Raw genomic sequence first — 27,429 nt, 5'->3', positions numbered from 1 at the left:
ATTACCCCTCCCCCGCAAAGTTTGAGGTTGCAACATCCACTTTTGCAAAATTAAATGACATTGAGGTTTGCTTGCAAGGGGTCGGCTGAGATTTCAGATTAAGCGGAAGCTGCACATTCAGATGCAGGCCCTGCTCCCCCTGCTGGTTCGCTACTTGTTAACACAAAATAACATCGAGACCACACATGTTGCTTTTTTTAGAGAAAATATATATACACTTATGTAAACATTTGCGCCAGTATGTAACGTGCTGGGTTTGCCAGAGAGAAAGAAAATAAGATGCTATGAAGATAAATCCAGGCTGCGCAACGCTCGTTGTTTTTAGAAAGGATCGACCGACTGAGTTTGGGAAAAAAGATTTTTTTTCTCGCTGTCTTTCTCTCCCCCTCCACCCCCCCGATTCGGGGAGAGAGGGAGGGGAAGGTTGGACAAGAGTTTGAGCTTGCTAAATCAAGCGTGATGTGGAACACTGGAGTGCAGCTATAGTTTACAGAGAGGGAGAGGGAAGGGGAGTCTGTGAGAAAGAAAGTACTTTGACAATTTGCATTTGGCCAAAAAAAACCGCGGCAAATTTCTGTTCTATGTGAGTTACAATTGCAAGGATTCCAGGACAAAGGGGAGGGAGGGTGGATAGAAACTTCGGTTCTCCGGCTGAATTGCTGAATTCTCCCCGGATGCAAGTTTGTTTTGGAGTTTTCTGGAATAGATTTTTGACTTTCTCGTTGTGGAAAGCGGGGAGATTTGGAGGGGAGGGTGGAGGAAGTGGGTGGGAGATCACTGCACCCGCTGTTATGCAACTCAGAAGGGACTCTGGAAAGCAGATTGGGGAGACGGTTTCCGGATGTATCCGATCCGGTCGCTCTGAGCCAGGGAGCTGCGGATGGTGTTAAAGGATGCCCCAGGCCGTGAGGGTCAGTTGGTACTCGCTGGCGATCTTGGCTTGTCTCAGCTCGGTGAGCGGAGCTGAGCCGGTGTGTTGGCAAGCGGTACTCCGTTGTCAGGAGGAGAAGGACTGTAAGTGGGCTTACAGCCAGTATAGCGCCGCCTGCGAGCCCTTTCTCAAGGGGCTGAGACGCCAGTGTCCGAGCCACTGTATCGGCGCCTTGGTCAAACTCAACCAGACTCAGAACGGTCCCGACCTGGAGAACTGTGACTGCGACCAGGACGTGCAGTGCAGGCGGGCCAAGCGGGCCATCGAACCGTGCATGCCCAGGCGGTACAGGGGCCAGTCGCCGGACGCGGCCGACCTAGGCTGCACCGCCGCCCGGCAGCGCTGCGAGGAGGAGTCGGTGTGCCACGGTGCCATGAAGGACTACCTCTCCAAATGCGGGCAGCTCTTCAATGGCAGGCGCTGCACCGCCGTCTGCAAGAGCACCATCCAACACTTGCTGTCCATTCCCAGTGGGATCTTGCTGAACACATGCGTCTGCGACGGGGTGGAGAGACCCTTCTGCGAGGTGGTGAAGGAGAACATGGAGAAGTTCTGTTCCATCGAAGGCCCCTCGCTCTTTACGGCCACCCCGGACTCGGAGGAGAACTATGAATACGATGATTATGAAATGAACAAAACGGATTTAAGGCCAGAAACTACAGACGGAGTGGACTCGCCCCTGAATGACTCTGCAGGACTGGAGACACACACGTGGTGTGCACTCCTCCTCCTACTGAACTTGTGGTTTCCCTAATACTTTGTGCAAACAATTATTTGCAGGTTTGTGTGTTTTTATTGTCAGTTTTAATTATTTGTAAACTCTGTGTGTATCAGGCACCGTGCGCCTCTGGTGTTTACAAAACACTTCACTGAAGCTGGGCACATCACGTGCTGATCAAATTAAAAACTTGGGTTATACAGTCTTCCTCATAGCTTCCACCTCCCGTAAATCTTTTTTTAACAAAGATTTATTTTTTTAAAAAATCTCACACGTATAAAACGGAACATTGTAAATTGCTCATCGAAGCCGCCTTGGGACTTGGTTCGATTTGAATTTAAATAAAACGAGAGAAAAGGCGTGTACAAAATGTTTCTTTTCGATGGTTCAGCTGATCTTTAACGCAAATAAATGGCTAAAGCTTGGGTCACTCGATTTGCAACTTTTCGACAACTTTTGTATAAACGACGGAAATGTTTTTTTAAACACTGTTTATGGATTTGCAGCCAGTACTTTTTTAAAAAAAGAAACAAAAATCAGGTTACAGTTTTGTATCTGTTTTGTCTAAAACAAACCCGCCATCTCCACCTCCATTGCCCTGTTGTTCATCAGCACGTCTCCCTCGGTCAGGCTACCCGTTTTCCCCTCCTGCCAGCGATTCCATTCCATCCCCGCAAGCCACTTCCATGACTCTGTGTCCAAACGTGGGTGCCCTCTTCGGTCTTTACAGCGCCCGTAAATCTTCCCGGTCGCCTACATCCAGACCCACATTGCCTCCTTCCTTACCTCAGCTCCTTTGAACCCCTTCTGCTTGTCTCATTCTACCTCCAGCGTTTGATAGAATTTCTCAGCCTCCACAAACCTGACAGTCGTGAAAGTCTCCATTGTCTGGAGGACCATAGGGGCTCGTGAGAGAGACGATGTGATAGTCTAACTGGAGGGTCACCATGCCTTCGGCAAGGGGCTACAGATTGTCGACAGACCGTTGTGCTAACCTAGATAGCAAAGTGTAGAACTGGATGAACACAGCAGGCCAAGCAGCATCTTAGGAGCTTTTCTGCTCCTAAGATGCTGCTTGGCCTGCTGTGTTCATCCAGCCTCACATTTTATTATTCTGTTGGTATTACACAATGGATTAGCAATGCAGAATCCAAGCCCAATGCTCTAGTGATATGGTTTTAGATCCTACCATGCCAGACGGTGAGCTTTAAATTAAATTTTTTTTTAAACACAAAACATCTGGACTATAGGCTGCCATAATAACCCATCTGGTTCACCAGTGTCCTTCAGGGAAAGATATCTACCAAACTTCTCTGCCCTTCATCTGACTACAAATCCATGGCAAAGCAGTTAACTCTTCACGGAATCTCAGAAGTGCTACTAGTGCAGAAAGAGGCCATTTGGCACATCATGCTTGCATCAGTTAACTCTTAAATGCCTTCTGGGCAATAATTGCTGGCCTAACTAGGGGCACTGAACAAATAAAAATTAAATCATCCTCAACTGGGTTGAAGCTGTTCCACCCAGCATGCCACATCCAGCTCTTTCCCTCCCATCTGTTCTCACTTATTCCTCACCTTGTGTTTCAACCTACAACTCCCAATTCTCTGCCCCTTTCACATGATTTGCACATCCTTCCCACACCATTAGCTACAGACCTATTAAATAAATCTGCTTTGTAATTGCCCCAAATTGTCCACGGATGTGCAAGCTAGGTGGATTAGCCATGGGAAGTGCAAGGTTATAGGGGTAGAGTAAGGAATGGGTTTGGGTGGGCAGCTCTTTTGAGTGTCATTGTGGAATAGATGGGTGGAATAGCCTTTTTCCACACTGGGAATTCTATGATTCTAAATCCATCATTAGGTCTGGACTGTCCTTTCTGTCACCTTAATTTCCCAGTTCTGCATTTACCCCTTTGTCATTACCTTTATTTGGGTTTAAATACTAGATTTAGTTCTGAAACAGTAGTCTTAGACCCACACTTGTCAAGTTCACGCTAAACCTGAAATTTTACCATGTTATAGTATTACTATTGTATGGAGACAGTGATGTAAGTCCTCATGTCACTGTGCAACTAACTCAGACTAATGATCAGACTAAGATATCAGGCTGACCATGAAATTGTTGTTGATGTTTTAAGGAGAGAAATCTGCCAACCTTGCCTGGCCTGGCCTATATATGACCCCAAACCCATAGCAATGTACTTGAATCTAGTTGGGACGGCATGGTGGAGATAATGGGAACTGCAGATGCTGGAGAATCCGAGATAACAAGGTTTGGAGCTGGATGAACACAGGAGGCCAAGCCGCATCTTAGGAGCACAAAAGCTGACGTTTTGGGCCTACACCCTTCATTCGAACTTTCTTCTCCTGAGATGCTGCTTGGCCTGCTGTGTTCATCCAGCTCCACACATTGTTATCTGGGGTGGCATGGTGGCTCAGTTAGCATTGTTACTTCACAGCCCCAGCGGCTCCGGTTCGATTCCACCCTCGGGCAACTCTCTGTGTGGAGTTTGCACATTCTCCCTGTGACTGCGTGGGTTTGCCCCAGGTGCCCCGGTTTCCTCCAATAATCGAAAAGTGTGCAGGTTAGGCGAATTAGCAATGCTATAGTGTCCAGGTGGATTAGCTATAGGAATTACAGGGTAGGGGTGTGCTGGTCTGGGTGGGATACCTTTCAGAGGGTACGTGGGGGACCAAATGATCTGCACCCACAGTGTATGGATTATGTGATTCTAATTGCCCTCTGAAATAGCTCAGCATGTCAGTCAGCCGAAGAGTAATGGGCAACAATTGCAGTGGAATAACAAGAATTGTCAAGGAGCCTGGGACTAACTGTCTAAATTCCCTCCACTTTTAAATCTACTCACCGCTCACCGCTTTCTTAGCCTTCGTTTGGACATGCGTTTTCACTCACCACATCTTTGAAGTACAGTTGATTCGATTTTAATACTGTTATGGCCCTATATAATAGCTTTTAAAAAATATGGCTCAACAGCAAGTTGGTTAAAATGTGCCAATCCACCGAGTCAACAAGTCACTCCCGCCTTTGGAGCTGTCTCATTTATTTAAAAAAATCTATTTTCATTGTGCTTTGCGCTTCATTATCCAAATATTTAAATAAACAGTACTGAGCCCCGAAGCGTGGCGGTGTAGGACGTGTTGTAGTATGATGTTGTTTATTAAACAGCGAGGAGAAAGTTTACACTGGCAGAGTGGGACCATCTGGATATATGTAGCTCCCAATGAATTCTCCCCGAGCGCCAGCGAGTGCAGAAACTACACCAAGTTATATAAACATTTCGAAAGTGAACACACACAGGAACTTGTGGAAAGTGAGTTTGGGGTATGTTGGGGGGGGAAACAATGAGCCATTCATTGTACAGGGGGAGCAATGATCTCAATAGGAATTGAACAGTGGACTGGGGGTAGGTCGGTTTAAAAAAAACCCCACAAGGGATTCGGTACCCAACAGAGAGAAAGGATAGGAGCTTTTGTGTTCCACTGGAACGACGTACCCAGAACAATCTGGTTGCTATTACAATTTTACTGCCACACGCTTAGGCATTAACTCGCAGTTTCTTTTGGTCTCGTTTCATTTATGTACAGTATTTTTTTAAAAAAGTGGCAGCGTTTGCACATCAGCCAATACCCGGAGCATTTATTTGCAGTCTGGTAGTTTTAAAGACCCCGATCTGATACGCACAACAGCAACAGCAGATTAAACCCTGATTAAATTACCCGCAGCCTCACAGTTAAAACATTCCATTCTTTAAATCCCCGAGGGGGGATTTCAGTTTGTGAACAAGTGCTCCATACAGATTCTGAAGTTTTATGTTACACTCCCACCCCTTCCAATCCGATGCAAAAATCACCGAGTTTTCACGCCGATTAAAGTGAGCGCTACTGAAGTTCTTTGAAAAATTCCGAAGGTTAAATTTTCTAAATTCTCCTCGAATTTTACTCTTCCATCTCCTGGGTTGGAGCAAACGGAGACTCACTGATATATATATTTATTCTCCCCTTTTCCATTTCACTTTACAGTTTGGTCCCTACTCTTATGTAAAGGTTCGGATAAAGGGGTTTACTTTAATTTTAAGAAGTTGCCGCTGACGGGAGCGCGAAGGTGGATATGTTCGGAAACTAGCTGTGGAATGGCTAGAGGAGCAGCCTCGTAGTTTGAACTGTCTTTTTCGCAGTCAAACCGAATCGCTTTCTAGGTATTCCCTCCCGCCCCCGCCAGTCAATCTGTCCAGACGTGTTGCGGTACATCTGTGGAGCAGGTGGGACTTGAATGCAGCCGTCCGCACGTATCCTCCCCTCCCACTCCCATCCCCCTCCAAAATGATAAAATGTGAGGCTGGATGAACACAGCAGGCCAAGCAGCATCTCAGGAGCACAAAAGCTGACGTTTCGGGCCTAGACCCTTCATCAGAGAGCTGCTGAGATGCTGCTGGGCCTACTGTGTTCATCCAGCCTCACATTTTATTATCTTGGAATCTCCAGCATCTGCAGTTCCCATTATCTCCCATCCCCCTCCACTCGACTTCACAAACCCCAACCCCCACAACTGACTCCCATTCCAGAGGCAGAGACGCTTTCACTACACCTGGACAAAAGAATCTGGATGCCAGGCATGTACATCTATTAGTCAGAGTTAGTCAGCTGGACCCCAAACGACAGGGGAGTTTATGGATCCAATCTGTAAATATACATCTTAAAAACGAGAACACAAAACAAATTTAAAAACCTAATCAATATCCTACCATTCAGATCAATTATACACGTGATTTCTAAATTTCTTTACGAGTGCGTTGCCTCGGACAGAAGCAAATTGGAGTAAATTAAAATTATTAATAGCATTTGTTGAAGTAGAGAGGTTTTCACTGTAGATCGCAATACTAATGACCTAACACAACACTCGACGTTTACTCTGCTTTTTAGCCAATCGTGTAGCGAAGAAAAAACAAAGCATTTTGAAATTATAAAAGCTGACAGAGCATTGAATGCAGGGCTAGGACTGTAGTTAAATTAGAATCAGAACAGTGTCAGGGTCTGCAGATTTTAAGCGAACACGGAAAGCGCTGGTGGATGGTATACGCCGAGGCCTCCACGTGGAGATGTTCCACAGAGAGTCAAAAACTCGATTGAGGGATCAGTAACGTTGTCATTAACTCGCCAATCTAAACAAATTTGCTCTCTTGAAAAAGTGCGGGAATTGATTAAACACTTCAAATGACTCCTTCAGATAATGGGTCAGACTATTTCTGGAGGACGGATACAGCCCATACAAGTGTCAAGTGGCCGTACGCTTTATCATTCAGATTAGCCTGGCAAACAGCGACTCGTTCATCTCCCAGCAGCAGCTCCAGAAACTGCTGAACCCAACTCTTTAATTGTCTTGTATGAGACAATGTCTCTCGGTGGGCGGGGGGGAACACACGTGGTAGGGACAGAATATTTTGTTTTGTTTGCCTGCCATTCTCTCGAGTTGGCAGAAATTTACTTTGGTAACCCGCACTACAACAGTCCAAACTACCCAATTGTGACTACTTCAATTTGCCTTGTCAACTTTCCTACCGTGGAGGTGCCGGTTTTGGGCTAGGGTGGATAAAGTCAGAAGTCACACCTGTTCGAACACCTAGCCGAACCCTTGTTGGACTATAACCCGGCGTGCTGTGACTGTTGACCTTATCTTTCCTATTATTCGTAGATTTGATGGAGTCGAATCACAGAATCCTTACAGTAGGGGAAACAGGTCACAGAGGCTCAGAACACAGGAGCATGCCCTTCAGCCCATGGAGTCTGTGCTAGTCAAAAACAACCACCTAACAATTCTAAGATAATAAAATGTGAGGCTGGATGTGCTCCTGAGATGCTGCTTGGCCTGCTGTGTTCATCCAGCCTCACATTTTATTATCTTGGAATCTCCAGCATCTGCAGTTCCCATTATCTCTGATACTAACCTAACAATTCTAATCCCATTTTCCAGCACTTTGGCCCATTGCCTTATATGCCTTAGTATTGCAAGTGTGCATCAAAAGATACTTCATAAATATTAGACATAGAAGATGATCAGTGATAATGGGAACTGTAGATGCTGGAGAATCCAAGATAATGAAATGTGAAGCTGGATGAACACAGCAGGCCCAGCAGCATCTCAGGAGCACAAAAGCTGACATCAGCTTTTGTGCTCCTGAGATGCGACAAGATGATCAGAGGATTAGATAGGGTGGACAGTGAGAGTCTTTTTCCGAGGATGATGACTTCAGCTTGTACAAGGGGGCATAGCTACAAATTGAGGGGTGATAGATTTAAGACAGATGTCAGAGGCAGGTTCTTTACTCAGAGAGTGGTAAGGACATGGAACGCCCTGCCTGCCAATGTAGTTAACTCAGCCACATTAGGGGTATTTAAACAGTCCTTGGATAAAGATGTGGATAATGATGGGATAGTGTAGGGGGATGGGCTTAAGTTAGTTCACAGGCCGACGCAACATCGAGGGCCAAAGGGCCTGTTCTGTGCTGAATTGTTCTATGTTCTATTGAGGGTTTCAGCCTCTACTACCCTTAGACAGAGAGTTCCAGATTCTCCCAATCTCTAAGGGAGAGTCTTGAAAATAAAACGCTGTCAGAGACAGACATTGTCAATTAAAAATACAAATGGATGTTCCAAACATTCAGAATAAATAAATGTAATAAACACACAGGAGCAGGTCGAGTACTAACTGTGTATAGAATCCCTAGTGCAGAAGCAGGCCATTCAGCCTATTAAGTCCACACTGACCCTTTGGAGGGCATCCTACTCAGACCCACCCCCTACCCTATCTTGTAACCCTGCATTTCCATGGCTAATCCACCCAGCCTGCACATCCCATGGCACTATGGGCAATTTAGCTTGGCCAATCTACCTAGGCTGCACATCCCATGGCACTATGGGCAATTTAGCTTGGCCAATCCGCCTAGGCTGCACATCCCATGGCACTATGGGCAATTTAGCTTGGCCAATCCACCTAGGCTGCACATCTTTGGACTGTGGGACAAAACCAGAGAACCCGGAGGAACCCACACAGGGAGAAGTGCAAGCTCCACACAGACAATTGTTCAAGGGTGGGATTGAACCTAGATCCCTGGTATTGTAAGGCAACAGTGCTAACCATTGAACTACCCTAGATAAAAGTTCAGACCTGTAAATTATGGAAATAAGAAATGGGGCAGCACGAAGAGACAATAGTGTTATCAATGAGATGAGAAAGTATTTGGAGGTGCTTTAATTCTGTATACAGGTAGAAAGGATGAGGAACAGAGGTTCAAGATAAATAGCAGAAAAAAGGCAGGATGAGAATTTGTTTTCAATGGAGCATTTGTTACAATCTAGGATGTGGAGACAAATTCAACAGTAATTTTCATAATGGAATTGGATACATGGTGAGAAAGGATTCATTTCCATGGGTCAAGGTTAATTGGATAACTTGAAGAGCCATTACACCAATTGTGGGCTGAATGGCCTCTTTCTGGGCTGTAAGGTTTTGCTTTTCTGATTGATGCAATGTATGCATCTTTGCCAAATGCCAGCAGTTATCACCCATCCCTAATTGTCCAGAGAGGGTGGAGGTGGGCTGTCTCCTAGAGTCACTGCAGTCTTTGTGGCGTAGTGACACCCACAGCGCTGTTAAGGAGTTTCGGGATTTTGAGACAGTGACACTGAAGGAACAGTTGTATGGTTCCAAGTCAGAATGGTAGCTGACATGGAAAGGAATTTATAGGTGATGGCATTGCCAGGCACCTAGAAAGAAGAGTTGTTGTAGTTCACCTTGTTAGATGGTACACACTGCTGCAACTGTGCATTGGCGCTGGAGACAGTGAATGTATGGGTGGAGTGCCAACTGAGCAGGCATTTTTGGCCTGGATGGGTCTATGATGAAGTGGGGGTGTGGTGAGGCAAATCATAATGAGATTGTATACACACCAAAAACTGAGTGGCAACTGAATGGTCACAATTGATAATGTGGGCAAAATCTTAACAGACCAATAATGTGCAAATAGGAAAACAGGAAGAGATGGAAAAACTAAGGACTTTAGCAGGATATTGCATGGTTTGTAGGGTATTAGCTATGAGAAGAGATTAATAAACTTGGTTGTTTCATTTGAACATCAAAGGATGTGGGGCAAACTAATAGAAATTTACAGAATTATGAGAAGCATCGATAGAATAGATAGTCAGAGACTTTTTCTCTGGGTAGAAATATCAATTACTCAGGGACATAGATTTAAGGTAAAAGGGTATCGGAGGCAGGTTCTTTTTATACACAGAGGGTGGTAGGTGCCTGGAATGTGCTGCCTGAAGAGGTGGAGGACGTCACTTAAGAGGTATCTTGACAGATGTATGAATAGGCAGGGAATAGAGGGATACAGACCATATGGAGGCAAAAGATTTTTAGTTTAGAATGGTATCACATGTTGGCACAGTCTTGGTGGGACAAAGGGCCTGTGCTGTTCTTTGTTTTTTGAAAACATAAGATGGTACCCACCAATGTGTCCTTACCATAATGGTGCTCTTGTGGCACAGTGGGTAGTACTACAGGGCTAGACGGTCTAGCTGTGATAGGGTTAGGGTCCACCTTTTGACCAGATGGCCGTGAAAGGTGTGCTCATAACATGGCCAAATAAGTTGATTGTTATCTGTTAAATATGTCCAATTTTGCACGCAAGAATTAAGGAGCTTCCTGGAGCAGTGCAACAATCTTCTGGCCTTAAAAGGCTCTACATGCAGCCTCCTGCATTGGCAGGTGCCCTCCTTGTTCCATGGGACAAGGGAACACGCCAACTCTGCTTGTATTTAATTCTGGAGGTTGTTCATAATCTCCCATCATCCAGTCACACAACTTTATCTCTAATATACAACCAATAAACTATCACGTTCAAAGCAAATAGGTATTGAAACACACCTACTGCCCTTTGACTTTCTGCCATTGTTTTTAGTTATATTCTGGAAATCAATCCCTGATTCCTGGAGACTTCAATTCACTTGGCCACCAAACAAAACATGTGTGTTGTCCCATGGTTGATCGACTGATTTCCTTTTTTTTTCTAGATTTAACCTTGTTTGTTTTATGAAAGGTGTATGCTCCAAACAACACTTGATACAAAATAAAACTACCACAACTTACTTACAACTTTGCAATCCCTGCTGAGAGTAAGGTGTCACTTAAAGACCACGATCATAGGATTAACAGCTACAATTACAACTACAAGTCACTGTTGTAATGTAGGATACACTATATATACATATCAAGGTGCCACAAAAGACAATCCATTTCACTAGAATCCACCTCCTCCCACCCACCTTCCTGCAAAAATGCCATTCCCTATTCCCAATTCCTTTGCCTCCGCTGCATCTGCTCCCAGGAGGAGGCATTCCACTCCCGAACAACTCAGATGTCCTTGTTTTTCAAGGATGCAATATCCCCCCCATTCAGTGGTCGAGAACGCCCTCAACTGTGTCTCCTGCATTTCCCACAACTCATCCCTCACACCCGCTCCACGCCATAACAACCAAAACATATTACCCTTCGTCTTCACGTACCACCCCACCAACCACCAGATCCAACGCATCATCCTCCGACTCTTCCACCATCTGCAATCCGACCCCACCTTCAAAGACATTTTTCCCTCCCCACCCTTATTTGCTTTCCAGAGGGACAACTCTCTCCGGGACTCCCTTGTCTGCTCCACACTCCCCTCCACCACCACCACACCCGGCACTTTTCCTTGCAACCGCAGGAAGTGCTACACCTGCCCCTACACCTCCGCCCTCATCCCCATCCCAGGCCCATGTTCACTTGCACATTTGCTAATGTGGTATACTGTATCCATTGTGACCTCCACTACATTGGGGAAACCAAGTGGAGGCTTGGGGACCACTTTGCGGAACACCTACGCTCAGTTCGCACTAAACAACTGCACCTCCCAGTTGCAAACCATTTAAAATCCCCCTCCTATTCTTCAGACGACGTCCATCTTGCAGTGCTACAACGATGCCACCCGAAGGTTGCAGGAATAGTGCCTCATATTCTGCTTGCGAACCCTGCAGCTGAATGGTATCATGTGGACTTCACAAGCTTCAAAATGTAACACCCCCAACCACATCCCAAAACCAGCCCAGCTTGTCCCCGCTTCCCTAACTTGTCCTTCCTCCCACCTCAAGCCCCACCCCCATCTCCTACCTACCAGCCTCATCCTGCCCCCTTGACCTGTCCGACGTCCCTGGACTGATCTATCCCCTCCCTATCTCTCCACCTACACTCACCTTTACTGGCTCCATCCCTGCCTCTTTGACCTGTCTGACTCCTCTCCACCTATCTTCTTCTTTATCCACATTCCCCTCTCTCCCTATTTATTTCAGAACCCCCTTCCCCTCCCCCATTTACGAAGGAGGGTCTCGGCCCAAAATGTCAGCTTTTCTGCTCCTCTGATGCTTCTGGACCTGCTGTGTTCATCCAGCTCTACACCTTGTAATCTCATTTCATTGATATTGGTTGAAGGATAAACTTCGCCAAGTTCATGGGGGGTGGAGGAGGATTTGTCTGCTCTTCTTTTAGAATAGTGGCATAGGATCCTTCAGATTGACACGAAGACAGAAGGGGCCCGAGTTTATCAACTCATCTGAATGTCAGCATCTCTGACAACATAGCACTCTGCACCCTGATTGTCATCCTGGATCTGATGTTCAAGCCTCCAGAGTTTCATTTTAAAATTTGTTAATGGATGTGACCTCCTCCGCGCCTCAAAATAAAACCAAATTAGCGAAGGCAGGCTTGGAAAATCAACTCCATTTAACTGTCACCCATCTTCAGTATTGCTTACTTAGTCTTTCTGACAAGTTGGCCAAACCCCTCTCTAATTCGCCTGGGTTTAACCAGTAGACCTTCTTTTTAAAAAAAAATCAGATTTTTAAATACTTAATAATTGCAGGAGTTAATCACTGACTCCTCTTCTATTAGCTGTCACTTCAATTCATCCCAGTTTGTAAAACAACTTATGCCTATGTAACAAAAACATAAATTGGTGGAAAGGTTCAGCAGGTCTGGCAGCATCTGTGGAGAGAAATCAGAGTTAATGTTTTGGATCAAGTGGCCCTTCCTCAGACCATCTCTGTTTTCTGTCTGAAGATGCTGCCAGACCTGCTGAGCTTAATCAGCAATTTCTGTTTTTGTTTCTGATTTACAGCATCCATAGTTCTTTTGGTTTTTATTATGCCTATATAAATCTTGTAACATCGTAAACCATAGTGAGGTGAAGTATAAATTTAATGCTGAGCTCCTTCAGGAGATATTAAGACACATGTTTAAATGGTTGGACAAAGAAGCAGATTGCTGAGCAAGGTGAGGGCCCATGGTGTTGAGGTGAGCTACTGGCTTGGATGGACGACTGGCTGTCTGACAGAAGGCAGAGAGTTGGGATAAAAGGCTCTTTTTCAGAATGGCAACCGGTGACGAGTGGTGTCCCGCGGGGTTCAGTGTTGGGGCCGCAGCTGTTCACTTTATATATTAATGATCTGGATGAAGGGACTGGGGGCATTCTGGCGAAGTTTGCCGATGCTATGAAGATAGGTGGACAGGCAGGTAGTACTGAGGAGGTGGGGAAGCTGCAGAAAGATTTAGACAGTTTAGGATAGTGGTCCAGGAAATGGCTGATGAAATTCAATGTGAGCAAATGTGAGGTTTTGCACTTTGGAAAAAAGAATACAGGCATGGACTATTTTCTAAATGGTGAGAAAATTCACAAAGCAGAAGTACAAAGGGATCTGGGACTGTTGGTCCAGGATTCTCTGAAGGTTAACTTGCAGGTAAGAGTCCGTAATTAAGAAAGCAAATGTAATGTTGTCATTTGTCTCAAGAGGGTTGGAATATAAAAGCAGCGATGTGCTTCTGAGACTTTATAAAGCTCTAGTTAGGCCCCGTTTAGAATACTGTGTCCAATTTTGGGCCCCACACCTCAGGAAGGACATACTAGACCTGGAGCGTGTCCAGCAGAGATTCACACGGATGATCCCTGGACTGGTAGCTTTAACGTATGATGAACGGCTAAGGATCCTGGGATTGTACTGATTAGAGTTTAGAAGGTTGAGGGGAGATCTAATAGAAACTTACAAGATAATGTATGGTTTCGAAGGGGTGGACGCTGGGAAGTTGTTTCCGTTAGGCGGGGAGACTAGGACCCGTGGGCACAGCCTTAGAATTAGAGGGGGTCAATTTAAAATGGAAATGAGGAGACATTTCTTCATCCAGAGAGTGGTGGGCCTGTGGAATTCATTGCCGCAGAGTGCAGTGGAGGCCAGGACGTTGGATGCCTTCAAGGCAGAGATCGACAAATTCTTGATCTCAGAAGGAATCAAGGGCTACGGGGAGAGTGCAGGGAAGTGGTGTTGAAATGTCCATCAGCCATGATTTAAATGGCGGAGTGGACTTGATGGGCCTAATGGCCTTACTTCCACTCCTATGTCTCAAAATAAGACCATAAGAAGTGCTGTAAAAGAAAGGGATGGAGAAGTTTACAGTGGAAATTCCAGAACTTAGGGTACAGGCAGCTGAAGGTACTATTAAAACTCCTGTCGGTTCCTCAGACAGTAGAAATAAACCAAAAGATGCCCCAATGTGCTGAAAATGTTAGGATGTGCAATTTAAGCTGACTTGTCAGCTTTTCACACTAAACTGTACTTTGGAAAGTGGAGCTGGGTAGTGGAGGGTGCAGAGTCTTCTACAAAATTGGAGGGACGGTGGAGAAGACAGAGAGAGAAGGAGATGACTACGGAACTGGAAAGAGCTTAGCTCCTGCAGCAGCTGTGTGCGCGCGCACGCACGCACACGCGCACACACACGTTTACTGAACTGTTCAGAATTAATGACCAGGTCTTTACTGTTGTCCATTTAGTTCCCAAATCCTGCACATCATTCAGCTGTCACTTCTCCTAAACAGTTCCCTTCAATTATCTCATAAGCAAATTTAAAAAGAATGCTCAAAATAAACCCAGAGACCAACACCAGCAGCAGGTAAGAATAACACAGACATTATTATTTCTAACAGTTTAGTTTCATAAAGGCAATGTGCATATTGAGACCATTTCATTGATCTTTCTTCTGTCTTGAGGTAAGTTCGGAACTGAATCAGGTTTTAACTTGGGACAGCCTCCTCAAGTATTTGGAGGATTCTGAAATGTAAATCTTTTTCAAGGTTTTATAGGGTCTTAAGTAGATTGGATCCTTTCTTCTTCTGGAAACGTTGAAAACCAGGAGCCATCAACATAAGACAGTCAGCAAGAAATCCAATAAGGAATTCAAGAGACACTTCTTCCCATATGGAGCAGGAGGGGTGAGAAGCTCTGATACATTTCAGGGAAAAGTGGATAAACACATCAAACCCTTTCACAGTCACAAAGACTTCAATCAGGTCATTACTCATACTCACTTCAAATTCAAATTTTTAAAATTCAGTGCAAGAGAAACGGTTGATTCAGCCCTTAAATTATTTCTAGAAAGTCAAGTAAAACTATTCAGGCATTAACGTGACTGGTGTCAGCAACAAAAACAAACTTACAAACGACATAAGCTGTCATAGAAATGATTTGCTACATAACATGTACAAACTGCTTCACAGGCTAAACAAAATTCTGCTTATAAGAGGTCATGTTAACTTATTTGTAAGTTTGAAATATCTAACCATAATGATCAGTGATATTGAACTCAGTTCTGTTTCCCAGGGCATTTAATTGGGGGTGGGGTTTGTCATTCTCGCTGTGAAAGCTGTGGCTCTGATTGAGAAATGGAACCAAATAAACTGAGCTAAGAATTCACCCACCACCTTCGTAAAGCAAAGATGCCATGATTGCTTCTTGGGTCACATGGAGAATGGGAGAGAAATGGCCAGGTTTATAGATAAATCAGCACTGAATGATAAAGCTTCACCCTCTGCTCCTGTACGTCCCCCTCCAGCGGCACGGTGGCTCAGGGGGCGGCACGGTGGCTCAGTGGCTAGCACCACAGCCTCACAGCACCAGGGACCTGGGTTCGATTCCAGCCTTGGGTAACTTTCTGTGTGGAGTTTCCACATTCTCCCCGTGTCTGCATGGGTTTCCTCCGGGTACTCCAGTTTCCTCCCACAGTCCAAAGATGTGCAGGCTAGGTGGATTGGCCATGCTAAATTGCCCGTAGTGTTCAGGGGTGTGTGGGTTATAGGGGGATGGGAATGGGTGGGATTCTTCAAGGGGCGGTGTGGACTTGTTGGGCCGAAGGGCCAGTTTCCACACTGTAGGTAATCTAATCTAATCAACCTGGACAATTACGTTCTAGGTGACTGAGGTGGTGGGCAGGGTGGTGGAAATTATGTTGACAAAGGTTACTAGATTTCATTTCAAAATAAAAAGCTCCCAGCACAGCTGTGATCTAATTGAATGGTGGCACAGGCCTGTGGGGCTGAATGGCCTCCTCTTCAACACACAGCTGTATATTCACAGGAGGTGGGCACCTGGTAATGGTGATCAGTGTCTCCTGGACTCATCCTGGTCACTTCAAAAAGAGCAGGGTGTTTCAGGAGAGTCTTTCTTCTTTCTTACATTCTTGTCTATTTGCCTCACGTCTCCAGGGAGATCATATCGACACAGCAGGCATGTGGAGTGAGTTCACCAAGAGATACCCTGACTGTCAGGGACAGGGTGGAAGGGCTTGCAGGTTATTTTAGCTCCTGCCTGTCACTGGGTGAACTTTAGACTTTCTGATCATTTCCAGAAGCACGTGAACCTCTCGGAGCAGAATTCCCATCAAGTGAGCATTCCTCCAGGTTCTAGTCTGCACAGGATTACAGCAACGAGGGCAAACCCAAACCCCTCTCTCCCAAAGAGGGTCTGGCTAGACACAGAAGCAATTTGAATCAATAACGCAGGCAGGGGTGGATGACGGCATTTGGAATTGGATAGATGCTACCAGATAAAACCACCACCCCTCACCATTGGGGTACCCTGGTACTCAGAAAAACATACGAGTCTGAAATCGGTTATCAAAATTAAGATCAAAATATAGCAATACAGTAGGCATAATATCAAGAAACAGTTTGAAAACTAATGCTGGAACTGGACAATCTGAAAGGACTTTTTGGAATTCCTTCTTGAAGTTTGGCAAATTCTCTAGCATGGCAGAAAGAATTTATTTGGAAACTTCAGTTGCAGCCATTCCGTTTACTCTTCAAAAAGTCACTGTGTCACTAAAAGGTTTGGATACAGTACCATCTAATTGCAAGCTCTTCCTTTTTCTAAACTTATTTGGCTCATTGTCTGGATGGTTAGTTGATATCTGCATTTCTGTATCCAATCAGTGGATACAAGTGTCACACATATGTAAGGCGAAACAGAATGATTAACAGCAGCCATGACGAGAAAGCAGCATGGAGTCATTTCCAAATTCAAAAGTCTAACTGTGGCCAAAATTAAACAGGACTGCTCAAGTGACAAAAATATTATGTCGTACCCATGAAAGGTTAAACATCCGGGTTTGTGATTGTGTAAAGAACAACTTGTTGCCAAAAATTTTCTTCTTGCATCCATCAGGACAAATTCCAGCAGTTTAGCTGATCGAATCAAATAGCAAGCTGTGTTTTTTTCATTTTTAATAAACAGATACAGACCAAACTCATTCAGCCCCCACCTCCAAAACACAATGCAGAACCTCTGTTTGATGTAGTTCCATGGAGGGGCAACTGCTGAGCAATCCAGAGTTCACTAATAGCTACTCTGACAGCCAACTTAAGGCAATCAAATTAAAACAGTTGAGCTCATAATATGGCTCATTTACACTTGCTAACAGGAACATACATTCATTCGCATTAATCTGTTCTCTGCAAACAAAAGGAATATGTTCAAGCCTTGCATCTTTCTGAACTACCCTGGATCTTAGGGAAGCATTTAGTTATTTGTTGCTACCTTAAGAGCAACACCTCAACTAGAGGTGTCAGCCAATGAGCATCCTTTTCTCCTGTAATATAAACTTGATTGTTTAGAATTTGGCATTCTTGTTCTTGTCCTGATGAGTGCAAGGTGAAAGGCTTCGACAACATGTCTCTCTTTTCAGCAATATTCAAGTTCTGCAATTTTGTTTTAAAGTGCAAGCATAAAACTGTTTCCCAGAAAGACTCTTGTACCGATATGATTTGTAGTACTATCGTTGCTTCAGTCAAGAGATTGTGATTCAATACCCTCAAAGTTACGTCCAGGAGAAAAGACAGCAGCCAGGTGTGAGCAAAGTGAAACTGACGTTCAAGATCACTGGAGTGAACAACCTGTAACACAAATTAAGAAAAGAATACAAATACAATTAAAACTTGGACAAGTGAGCTTACAGCCTTAAATTTCCTTCTCAGGAACTGCGGCGGTTATTAGAATTTGTAAATTGGGAGGAATCTTCCCCAATTACAAACTGCACTCATAGTGATAAATCTATCCCAAATCACTTCAGAGGAGTCTTTATTAAGCTTTAGCTTACAGTAAGAGACATTCAGACAGCTGATCAAAAAAAAACTGGCCAAAGGATGTGGTGTTAATGAGTGCCTTAAAGGAGGAGAAAGGATTTCTTACAGAAGGAATGAATCTGAGTTTGATTTAGTGTTGTCACACGTACCGAGATATAGTGAAAAGTGTCATTTTACATGCACTACAGCAGATCGTACACTGCAAAGTGCATCAGGGTAGCAGAACAAGAGTGCAGAATGTAGTGTTATAGCTGCAGAGAAAGTGCACAGGGAGAGAGATCAACATTAACATTTGAGAGGTCTGTTCAAAAGTCTGATAACAGCAGGGAAGAAGCTGTTATTGAATCTGTTTGAATGTGTATTTGAACCTTTATATCTTCTGTGCGATGGAAGAGTGTATGACCGGGGTGGGAAAGTTCTTTGATTATGTTGGTTGCTTTCCCAAGGCAGTGGGAAGTATAGATGGAGTCAATGGATGGAAGGCCAGTTTGTATGATGGACTGGGCTGTGCTCACAACTCTCTGTAGTTTCTTGATGTCTTGGGAAGAGCAGAGATAGGATCCTTCCAAGGTACCTCTTTAAAAATTGCTAAGAGTCCTATGGAAATACCAAATTTCTTTAGCCTCCTGAGAAAGCAGAGACATTGTTGTGCCTCCTTCACCATCGTGTCAACAGGATAGATTGCTGGCGATCATCAATCCTAGAAACCTGACGCTCTCGACCACTTCTACGTCAGCACCATTGATGCAGATGGGGTGTGCCTCTGCTTCCTGAAGACAATGACCATTTCCTTTCTCTTGTTGACAGTGGTGGAGAGATGGCATGGTATAAACACAACAATAAGCACTCAATCTCTTTCCCACACACTGTATTGTCATTGTTTGAGATCCAACCTACAACTGTGGTGTCACCAGAAAACTTGTAAAGAGATTTCAGGTGGAATTTGGCCACACAGTCATGTGTATATAAGGATTATAGCAGGGGGCTTACAGTGTTGAAGATTATGTTTGAGGTATGTTTATCATCTATTCTTACTGATTGCGGTGTGTGGGTCAGGAAGCCAAGGATCCAGTTACACAGTGGGGAGTTGAGACCTAGGTCTCAGAGTTTGGAGATTAGTTTGTTTGGATTTATGGTGTTGAAGGCAGAGCTGTAGTCAGTAAGTAGGTATCCCTGTTATCCAGATGTTCCAGGGAATAGTGTATGGCCAGTGAGATGGCATCTGCCACGGACCTGTTGTGCCAGTAGCTAAACTGCAAAGGATCAAGGCTAGTGGGTAGGCTGGAATTAAAGCGAGCCATGACTAAGCTCTCGAAGCACTTCATAATTATGGGGGAATCAGAGCCAACAAGCAGTGGTTATGAGGCATGCTGCATAAACTTTCTTTGGCACTGGGATGACGGTGGCCTCCTTTAAGCTTTGAACCTTGGCAGCCCAAGGCATGATTTGCCAATGGGGAATGTGCAAAAGACCAGAATGAGAGTAGTACAGACATATCAGAGGGTTGTGGTATTTAAGGACATTTCAGAGATTGGGTATCCTATAGCAATATGTGGTCCAACTTTTAACTTTACAGGAGCTGGCCATAGCTCAGAAGGTGACACAATGAGGATGGGTGAAATTCCTAGCACAGAAGTGAGAGAATTCTGCACTGCCAGCAGTGCCGATTTTGACTTTTGAGACGTTAAACTGACACCTGCACAAGGCGAATGCAAAAGATTTCACTCCATTATTCTGAAGAACACAGATGTTCCCTCCAGTCGCCTGGCTAATATGTAACAATCAACCAACATCACTAAAACAGATTTTACTACAGTCTACTACCTGTTGTCTGCAGGATCTTGCTGTGCATAACCTGTGCAGGTTAGGCGGATTGGCCATATTAAATTGCCCGTAGTGTTCAGGGATGTGTGGGTTATAGGGGGATGGGCCTGGGTGGGATGCTCCAAGGGGCAGTGTGGACTTGTTGGGCCAAAGGGCCTGTTTCCACACTGTAGGGAATTGAATCTAATTTAATAAGCAGGTTGCCGAATTTCCTGTAACTGTGAGTGCACTTTGAGAGGTCATCGTCTGCTATTTTGGTCACCCCATTTCTGGGATTTTCCATTTTTATTTCAGATTTCTGCACTATTTTGCAGTGGATTCATTGCAGACAGTAGGTAATGGGGCTGAGAAGTGGTTAGGGACTTCCTTTAAAGTTATGAGTGGCACTACAGAAACGCACATTACCTTTGATGATCAGTCAGTAGTCAGTGAGAGGTCTGCTGCACCAAAAAAAACCTCAAATAGTAATAAGTCAAACACACACCAGATGGAAGTACATTTCAAGATCCGTGTTAGAACTCAACAGCGGCACAAGGGGCTGTTTAATGCAGTTATCCCAGCCTCCTGCTTGAATCACAATTAACACAAGATCCACTCAAAATGCCAACATTGTATCTGCTCTCACACTCTCCTGCCTCCACTTACCCCTTCACAGCATTAAATGGGAATATTAAAAGCATATGTCTGCTTTACTGCTTCAGCTTTCTGCCTGTAATTTGTCCCAGAATGGAGACCCACCAATTTAACCCAGGCTCGCATTCTTTTCGGGCCACTGTCTTATTAGTTGCATCATTATTGCGATTTACCAGGCTGTGTTTAGACTGCACAGAGCAAGCAAGTCAGAAAGCCTTACAAATATGTGCCTTCTGCGCAGTGGAAATATAAACTGTGTCACACGATACATTAATTACATATTGTAAACAAAATTTATTGCTGCTGATCCAAATATAATCAAAACAAATGGCTCTTTGGCTTCTCCAAACTCTCTCTCCAGCAGCTGCCCCCCCCAGCAGAGAGAATCTCGCTGGGATTTTGTAAGAGATCAGGAACGTGCTGGAGATTCCTGGGATCCTGCAGATCTGGATGTTGGCAGTGTCAGGACACTTAATCCTGTATCCAAATATTACCTTCTCTTCCAGTGAAAGTTACTTGTCGGAAGAGCGGAAGAGGACAGGGAATTGCTTCCTGGTGTCCCAGTTAATATTCATTCCTCAATCACCAAATACAAAAGCTCGCATTGCAACAAGTTCCCTCAAACAGCAATGTTATATGCGCAGTTCATGTGTTTTAGCACTGATGGCTGATGTCTTATGCTTCAGTTGGACAGACTGCTGCATGAACACCAGGTTGCTGTAGGAAGCAGGTTCCCCGAGTATTGAGGTGACCATTCTCACTCAGCTACTCGCACTGGACAGGTTCCTGCATCAAAAATCCAAACACTTGCCCTCCAAAACTCACACTCTACTCTAGAGTATCAAAGGTCACAGGGCAGCCGGTGGAAACTTTTCAAAGACACCCTGAGAGCTTATTTGAGGAATACCAGCTTTGACCTCAATAACTGAGAACAGAGAGTACCATATGCCAAAGTATACAAGGCAGAAACTCTCATAACACTTAACAAGTAATTAGATGTATGCTTGTGATGCCAAGGCAAGCAAGGCTATGAGCCAAGTGCTGAAAAATGGGATTCCAATAATCACGTGGTTTGTTTTTGACTGGCGCAGACTCAATGGGCCAAAGGGCCTTTTTGTCTGTGCCTCAGACCTCTCACTGATCATCAATGTGGATTGGGCTTTAATGCTGTTTTCCCTTTGCCCCACCTCTGTTTCCTTTCACTGACTTCACCCACGTCTTTCAAAGCCTCTGTGTCTTTTCCTCTTCTCCTTCCTCATTCTCTCTTACCCTTTGTTCTCCCCCTTCTCCTTTCTTGTGTTCTCTTCCTCTTTCCCTTTCTTTCTCTCTCACTTCCTCTACAACTCTATGGTAGGCACCCTCCTCGGTCTGAGGGACTGCTGAGCAAGGTTGAAGTTTCAATGTTGGACAGGAGTTAGACGGAACACCACAACATCATCTTCGAAATAATCAAATCTTTCATGTATACCTGTGACAGAAGATGACACCTACATCTTAATGTCAACCTTGCACACAGTGTCAGACTGGATTTTGTGATCAGTGGGAGACCCTCTGACTTTGAGGTGAGAGTGCCACCTACTGTGCAGAAGGAGAAACTGTTTCCACTGGTCGAAAGATTGAGAACGCAAAGGTGCAATGTAAAAAAGGTGTAGAATATATTATCAATTGGGAATTTACATTTTAAGTTAGAATTAAAAGACATGTGGTTTCAGTTCTGTGAAGGCAATTTCTTTTTTTAAAAAGGTCAGCAAGTCATTTTGGAACAGTGAACTGAATACATGCTTCCCAAGAAGGTAAGTGATTTTAAGTCTAACACTTAGCAGGATGTCTGTGCAATTAATTGGTGAAGTGTTTACAAAATTAAGTGTTTATAACAGACAGAAAACAGGCTGGGCCCAGATACTAGCTTTGGCCATCAGAACGAGAAAGATGTTCCTCAGCTATTAGAAATAAAAAGGAATCCAGGTCATTATAGCCTGAAAGAATCAATTAGGCAATAAATTGAAGAGTTAAGCTTGGAGAGACACTTTCCCTGGATTGAGTATCTAAAGTATGTTGCTGAGAAACATATTGAAGCTTTTTTTTTGTATTTACATTGAGGTATTTCTAAACTGGTTTTTATACATACCATTTTCAATTTTAATTTGTGTAATTAACCTCTGATCTTTGTTAGAGAATATGGACAGTCTCATGTGAATATAGGGTGAAGGGCAGCATGGTGGCTCAGTAGTTAGCACTGCTGTCTCACTGTTCAAGGGACCCGGGTTTGATTCCAACCTGAGGCGACTGTGTGGAGTTTGCACATCCGCCCCATGTCTGCATGGTTTTCCTCCCAAAGTCCAAAGATATGCAGGTTAGTACATGGCCATGCTAAACTTTCCATAGTGTCTAGGGACTCCATAGTATAGACTAGGTGGATTAGCCATGGGAAATGCAGGGTTACAGGGATAAGGTACAGGGTTGGGTCTGCATGGGATGCTTTTCAGAGGGTCGGTGCAGATTCAATGGGCAGGATGACCTGCTTTCACATTGTATGGATTCTATATTCAGTATATGTCTGCAAAAACTTAAACATATAATTTGTCACACTGGGTTTCACTCCATGGATCTGAGTTGCCCGCTATTATAAAGGGGTGACATTATAACAATGGATTTAAGGTAACTAGCAAAAGCAGCATTAGTGACATGAGGAGAAAGTTTTACACATGAAGAGTGGTTACGATCTAGAACATGTTGCCTGAGGGTGTGGTGGAGATACGTTGAAATGAGGCATTCTAAAGGGAATTAACCTGTTATCTGAAAAGGATGACTATGTAGGGCTCGGGGCTTTGATTCTGTCAAGGTAACACCAACAGCTGACTCAGAGAATCAAACCCAAGACACAGTGCACTACATAATCCAAACAAAAACACCCCAGCTCAGTGCATTGACCCAACTGGAATGGAGCTGACAGTCAGACTGTACTGGGTCAGGAACCTGATCATTTAACCCATTCGCATTTCAACTTAAAAATCAGTAAGGCGGGACAACAAAATGAATGAGAAAAACAAGAGAGGAAAATAAGTGAGAAAACACTCATGTCCCACCTGAATCAAGAGAAAGACTCTCTTTATTTGAAAAGTCGACAAAAGTTTGCACACTGCCACCTGCATCCACTGTAAGGAAGGGGAGTGGAACACAGACTGCTTTGAAATGATTCAGTTCTGGTGACAAAGCATCACTGTTCTGTAAGCACTCAAGCTGACACTCAGACAATGTCAAAGCTCAGGCACTGAAGGACAACCGTAATTTTGCAGACCCCCCACCTTTCAGGCAAATGTAAAAGCTGACACGGTCCAGATGTTAAAGAGGACTGGAGGTTTGCTTGTTGGCAGAGGGGGGGGAGCAGTAGAATTTTTGACAAGAGCTCCTGTTCTCTACAGCAGTTATTTCAATTAGAACCCATGAATCAGCAATTATAGCCCACCTGGGATGGGAAATCATTGGTATCAGGGTGGGGTTAAAACTGCTGCACAAATACAAGGGGGTGCTGACTATGTGTGGGATACATGCTTCAATGAAGAAATCATGAATAGCAGAAGAATGAAAAACACAGATTTACTTCCCCGTAAGAATTAATACATGAATTGTTGGCAACACACCAAAATAATGATTTAAGTATGACACAGCTGAACAAGTAACATAAATTGTGCCCTAATAAAGCAGCATAACAAGCAACATAAGCTCCTTGTATGCCATGGTCATTTTCTTTCATTCTTTGATCTGGACTCACTGGTTTACTGTCCATCTCTGATTGTCCTTGAACTGAGTGGCTTGCTGGACCATTACAGGGGAGAGTCAACCAGATTGCTAGGAGTCTGAAGTCACATGTAGGCCAGACTGGGTAAAGCTGGCAGATTTCCTTCCCTAAAGAACATTTGTAAACCAGATGGTTTTTACAACAGTTGATGATAGTTTAATGGCATCTGCAAGCTCACTTTATATTCCAGATATTATTAATTAAACTTAAATTGTGCGCTCAGGATTTGAACCACTATCAGCCCAGGGATTCTGCATTATAAGCCCAGTGACACTGTTGCTATGACACTGTCTCCCCCTACAGTCACGAAATCACAGACTACTGACCAATCACAGTGAGGTGTGTAAGAATGCCACCCAATCACGGTCAGTGATAGGAGATCATTGTCCAATCACAGTGAGGTGTCCGAGGCCACCACCCAATCATGGTCAGTGATAGTAGATCATCGGTGGGTGGGGGAGACATCACACTACCACAAAGGAGCGATAGAATTGTACATCGCTATTGATTTGCTTGTTGGCAGAGGGGGGGGGAGCAGTAGAATTTTTGACAAGAGCCCCTGTTCTCTACAGCAGTTATTTCAATCAGAATCCACGCGACAACGGTGTGAAGTGACCAGTTTTCTCCCCAACACCAGCTGCACGATGAATTCTGTGGCAAATTGCAAATTTGGCAGCTCAGCAAATCTGCAGGTAATTGCTGTCTACAATCTGACATCATTTCAAAAAGTGACATTTTTAAAATATATATTAGCTGGCCTGGCAGTCTCTGTGGAGAGAGAAACAGAGTTAACTTTTGAAGCCCAATATCATTCACTTGTAGTACTCTTACAAAGTCGTTCCAAAGTAGAACTCTCAGCTATTCGCATTCCTCCAATTCCGAACTCTTGCAAATTCCCAATATTTTTCTCCTTTTTCATAGGATGTTGGTGCCACTGGCAAGTCCAGCATTTATTATCCATTCCTGATTGCCCTTAAACTGAGGGCAGTAAAGTGTTAACCACATCGCTGGGCCACATCACAGAATCCCTACAGTGTGGAAACGGGCCATTCAGCCCACACTGACCCACCAAAGAGCATCCCACCCAGACCCCCACCCCGACCTAGCATTTCCCCTGGCTAACACACCTAATGTACACATCTCGGAACACTACAGGCAATTTGGCATGGCCGATCGGCCTAACTTGCACATCCTTGGTCTGTGGGACAAAACTGGAGAAAACCGACGCAGACACAGGAGAAGTGAAAACTCTGCACAGACAGTCACTCAAGGGTCCCTTCATCATAGCCATTCATCATAGGCAAGGATGGCAGATTTCTAAATGCTCTGCACTGTTTGTGATTCCTTGGATACTGAAACAGTAGTCTAAATGCAGTGAGACCTAGACAATAAGCAGGTTTGAGTTGAAAGGTGGCAAGTAACACTTGTGACACACAACTGCTGGATAGTCAGAAGCTGAACTGGAATACGTATATATTCTGTGGCTACAAGGGCAGCTCAGAGGCTAGGAATCCTGCAATGGGTAACTCACCTCCTGACTCCCAAAACCTGTCCACCATCTACAAGGCACATGTCAGGAATGTAATGGAATACACCCCACTTGCCCTGGGAGTGTGCAGCTCCAACAACACTCAAGAAGCTTCACACCATCCAGGACAAAACAGCCTGTTTAACTGGCACGAAATTCAAAAACATTTATTCCGTCAACCACTAATGCTCAGTAGCAGCAGTGTATACAATTTACGAGATGCACTGCAGAAACTTACCAAGGCTCCCTAGACTGTGCCTTCCAAACCCAAGACCACTTTCACACAGAAAGACAAGGGTAGAAGATATGTGGGAGACCCTGCAAGATCCTCTCCAAGCCACGCACCATCCTAACTCAGGAATATATTGTCGTTCCTTCAGTGTCACTGGGTCAATTCTAGGACTCCCTCCCTAAGGGTCTACCTATGGCACATGGACTTCAGCGGTTCAAGAAGGCAGCTCACCACCACTTCTCAAGGGTTATGGTGTTGGGCAATAAATGCTGGCCTAGCCAGCAACACCAACCTCCCATGAATTAATTTTTAAAAAACCCACAAGTAGAACATGATGGAGTTTGAACTCATGCCCAGAGTTTTAGCTTGTGCCTCTCGATTACTATTCCAGTGACAACACCACAAGCCCGGTCACCTCCTGCCAGTTTAAACTGCTTCACTGCTGGATGGTTGTTCCTTCAGAAGTATTTATCCTACCATCTGGAATTCTCCCTTAAACTGCTTCATGTCTCGAGCTGGTTTAAGTCACTTCTTAAAACCTACCTTTTTGAGCATCTCTCTGGCATGTCCTCATGTGGCTCGATGCCCCATGATAGATTTAACTGCACTAAAAACTCCAAACTTTCTTTTTAAAGGTGGAAGGGGGGTTTCCCTAAGGCAAAGCCAACATTCACGTGAAAAGCTCCATTGCAAGCTGGATAACCACTGGAAAATGTAATCCCCACCCACCGCATGTGGTCCCCACATTGTGGAGATGGAGCATTCTGCAAGAAAATGACCTTTGACTTGACAGACAGAATGTTGGGAGGAGGGAAGGTGACAGTCAGCACAAGGGGAGACAGTCAGACGAGGGGTTAATTCACTCTCTCTCAGTGCTTTCCTCATTAAAATTGTCAGAGTGGAATCAAACACTGACAACATGTCTTACTTCAGCACAGAGAATCACGAATAAATCAAATTTATATTTAGCTGCAGCCTCTTGCCAATGAGGTGATCTTCTAAACTTTGGCCTTGTAGTCAGCTCCACTAATAACTTTATGAGACCTCTCTCTCTCAGCATTGTGGAACCATTCATAAAACCATTCAATGCATCATCTTCTGTCAAGCGCATCTAGGCATGGTCACTCCATGTCACTGAAGACAGGCCCATTATATTTGGGACTTTGTAAATAAATACAGATTGTCTCCGAGCCCTTGTGGCCTGTATCTAAAATCCCACTGAGACCGACTCACTGCCCCCACATGCTCGCT

General features: G+C 44.5%; 2 protein-coding genes across 2 annotated transcripts in view; one reads left to right on the top strand and one right to left on the bottom strand.

The window, feature by feature from the left end:
- The first annotated feature begins 233 nt into the window (after positions 1-233).
- si:ch1073-459b3.2 (growth arrest-specific protein 1) lies at positions 234-2,207 on the top strand. Its single transcript, XM_048520711.2, has one exon. The coding sequence runs from the start codon at positions 894-896 to the stop codon at positions 1,683-1,685; it is 792 nt and encodes a 263-aa protein (XP_048376668.1). The 5' UTR covers positions 234-893; the 3' UTR covers positions 1,686-2,207.
- A 12,493-nt stretch (positions 2,208-14,700) lies between these two features.
- The window catches only part of ulk3 (unc-51 like kinase 3), a 56,168-nt gene continuing 43,439 nt past the window's right edge, over positions 14,701-27,429 (bottom strand). The window contains exon 16 of the mRNA XM_059640132.1: positions 14,701-17,973. Within this exon, the coding sequence (XP_059496115.1) occupies positions 17,957-17,973 (17 nt within the window). The 3' untranslated portion in view covers positions 14,701-17,956. The remainder of the gene's footprint in view (positions 17,974-27,429) is intronic.

This window comes from Stegostoma tigrinum, chromosome 36, assembly GCF_030684315.1.
Source record: "Stegostoma tigrinum isolate sSteTig4 chromosome 36, sSteTig4.hap1, whole genome shotgun sequence".
NCBI lineage: Eukaryota > Metazoa > Chordata > Chondrichthyes > Orectolobiformes > Stegostomatidae > Stegostoma > Stegostoma tigrinum.
The sequence above is the reverse complement of the archived record's forward strand: the minus strand, read 5'-3'. Positions and strand labels throughout refer to the sequence as shown.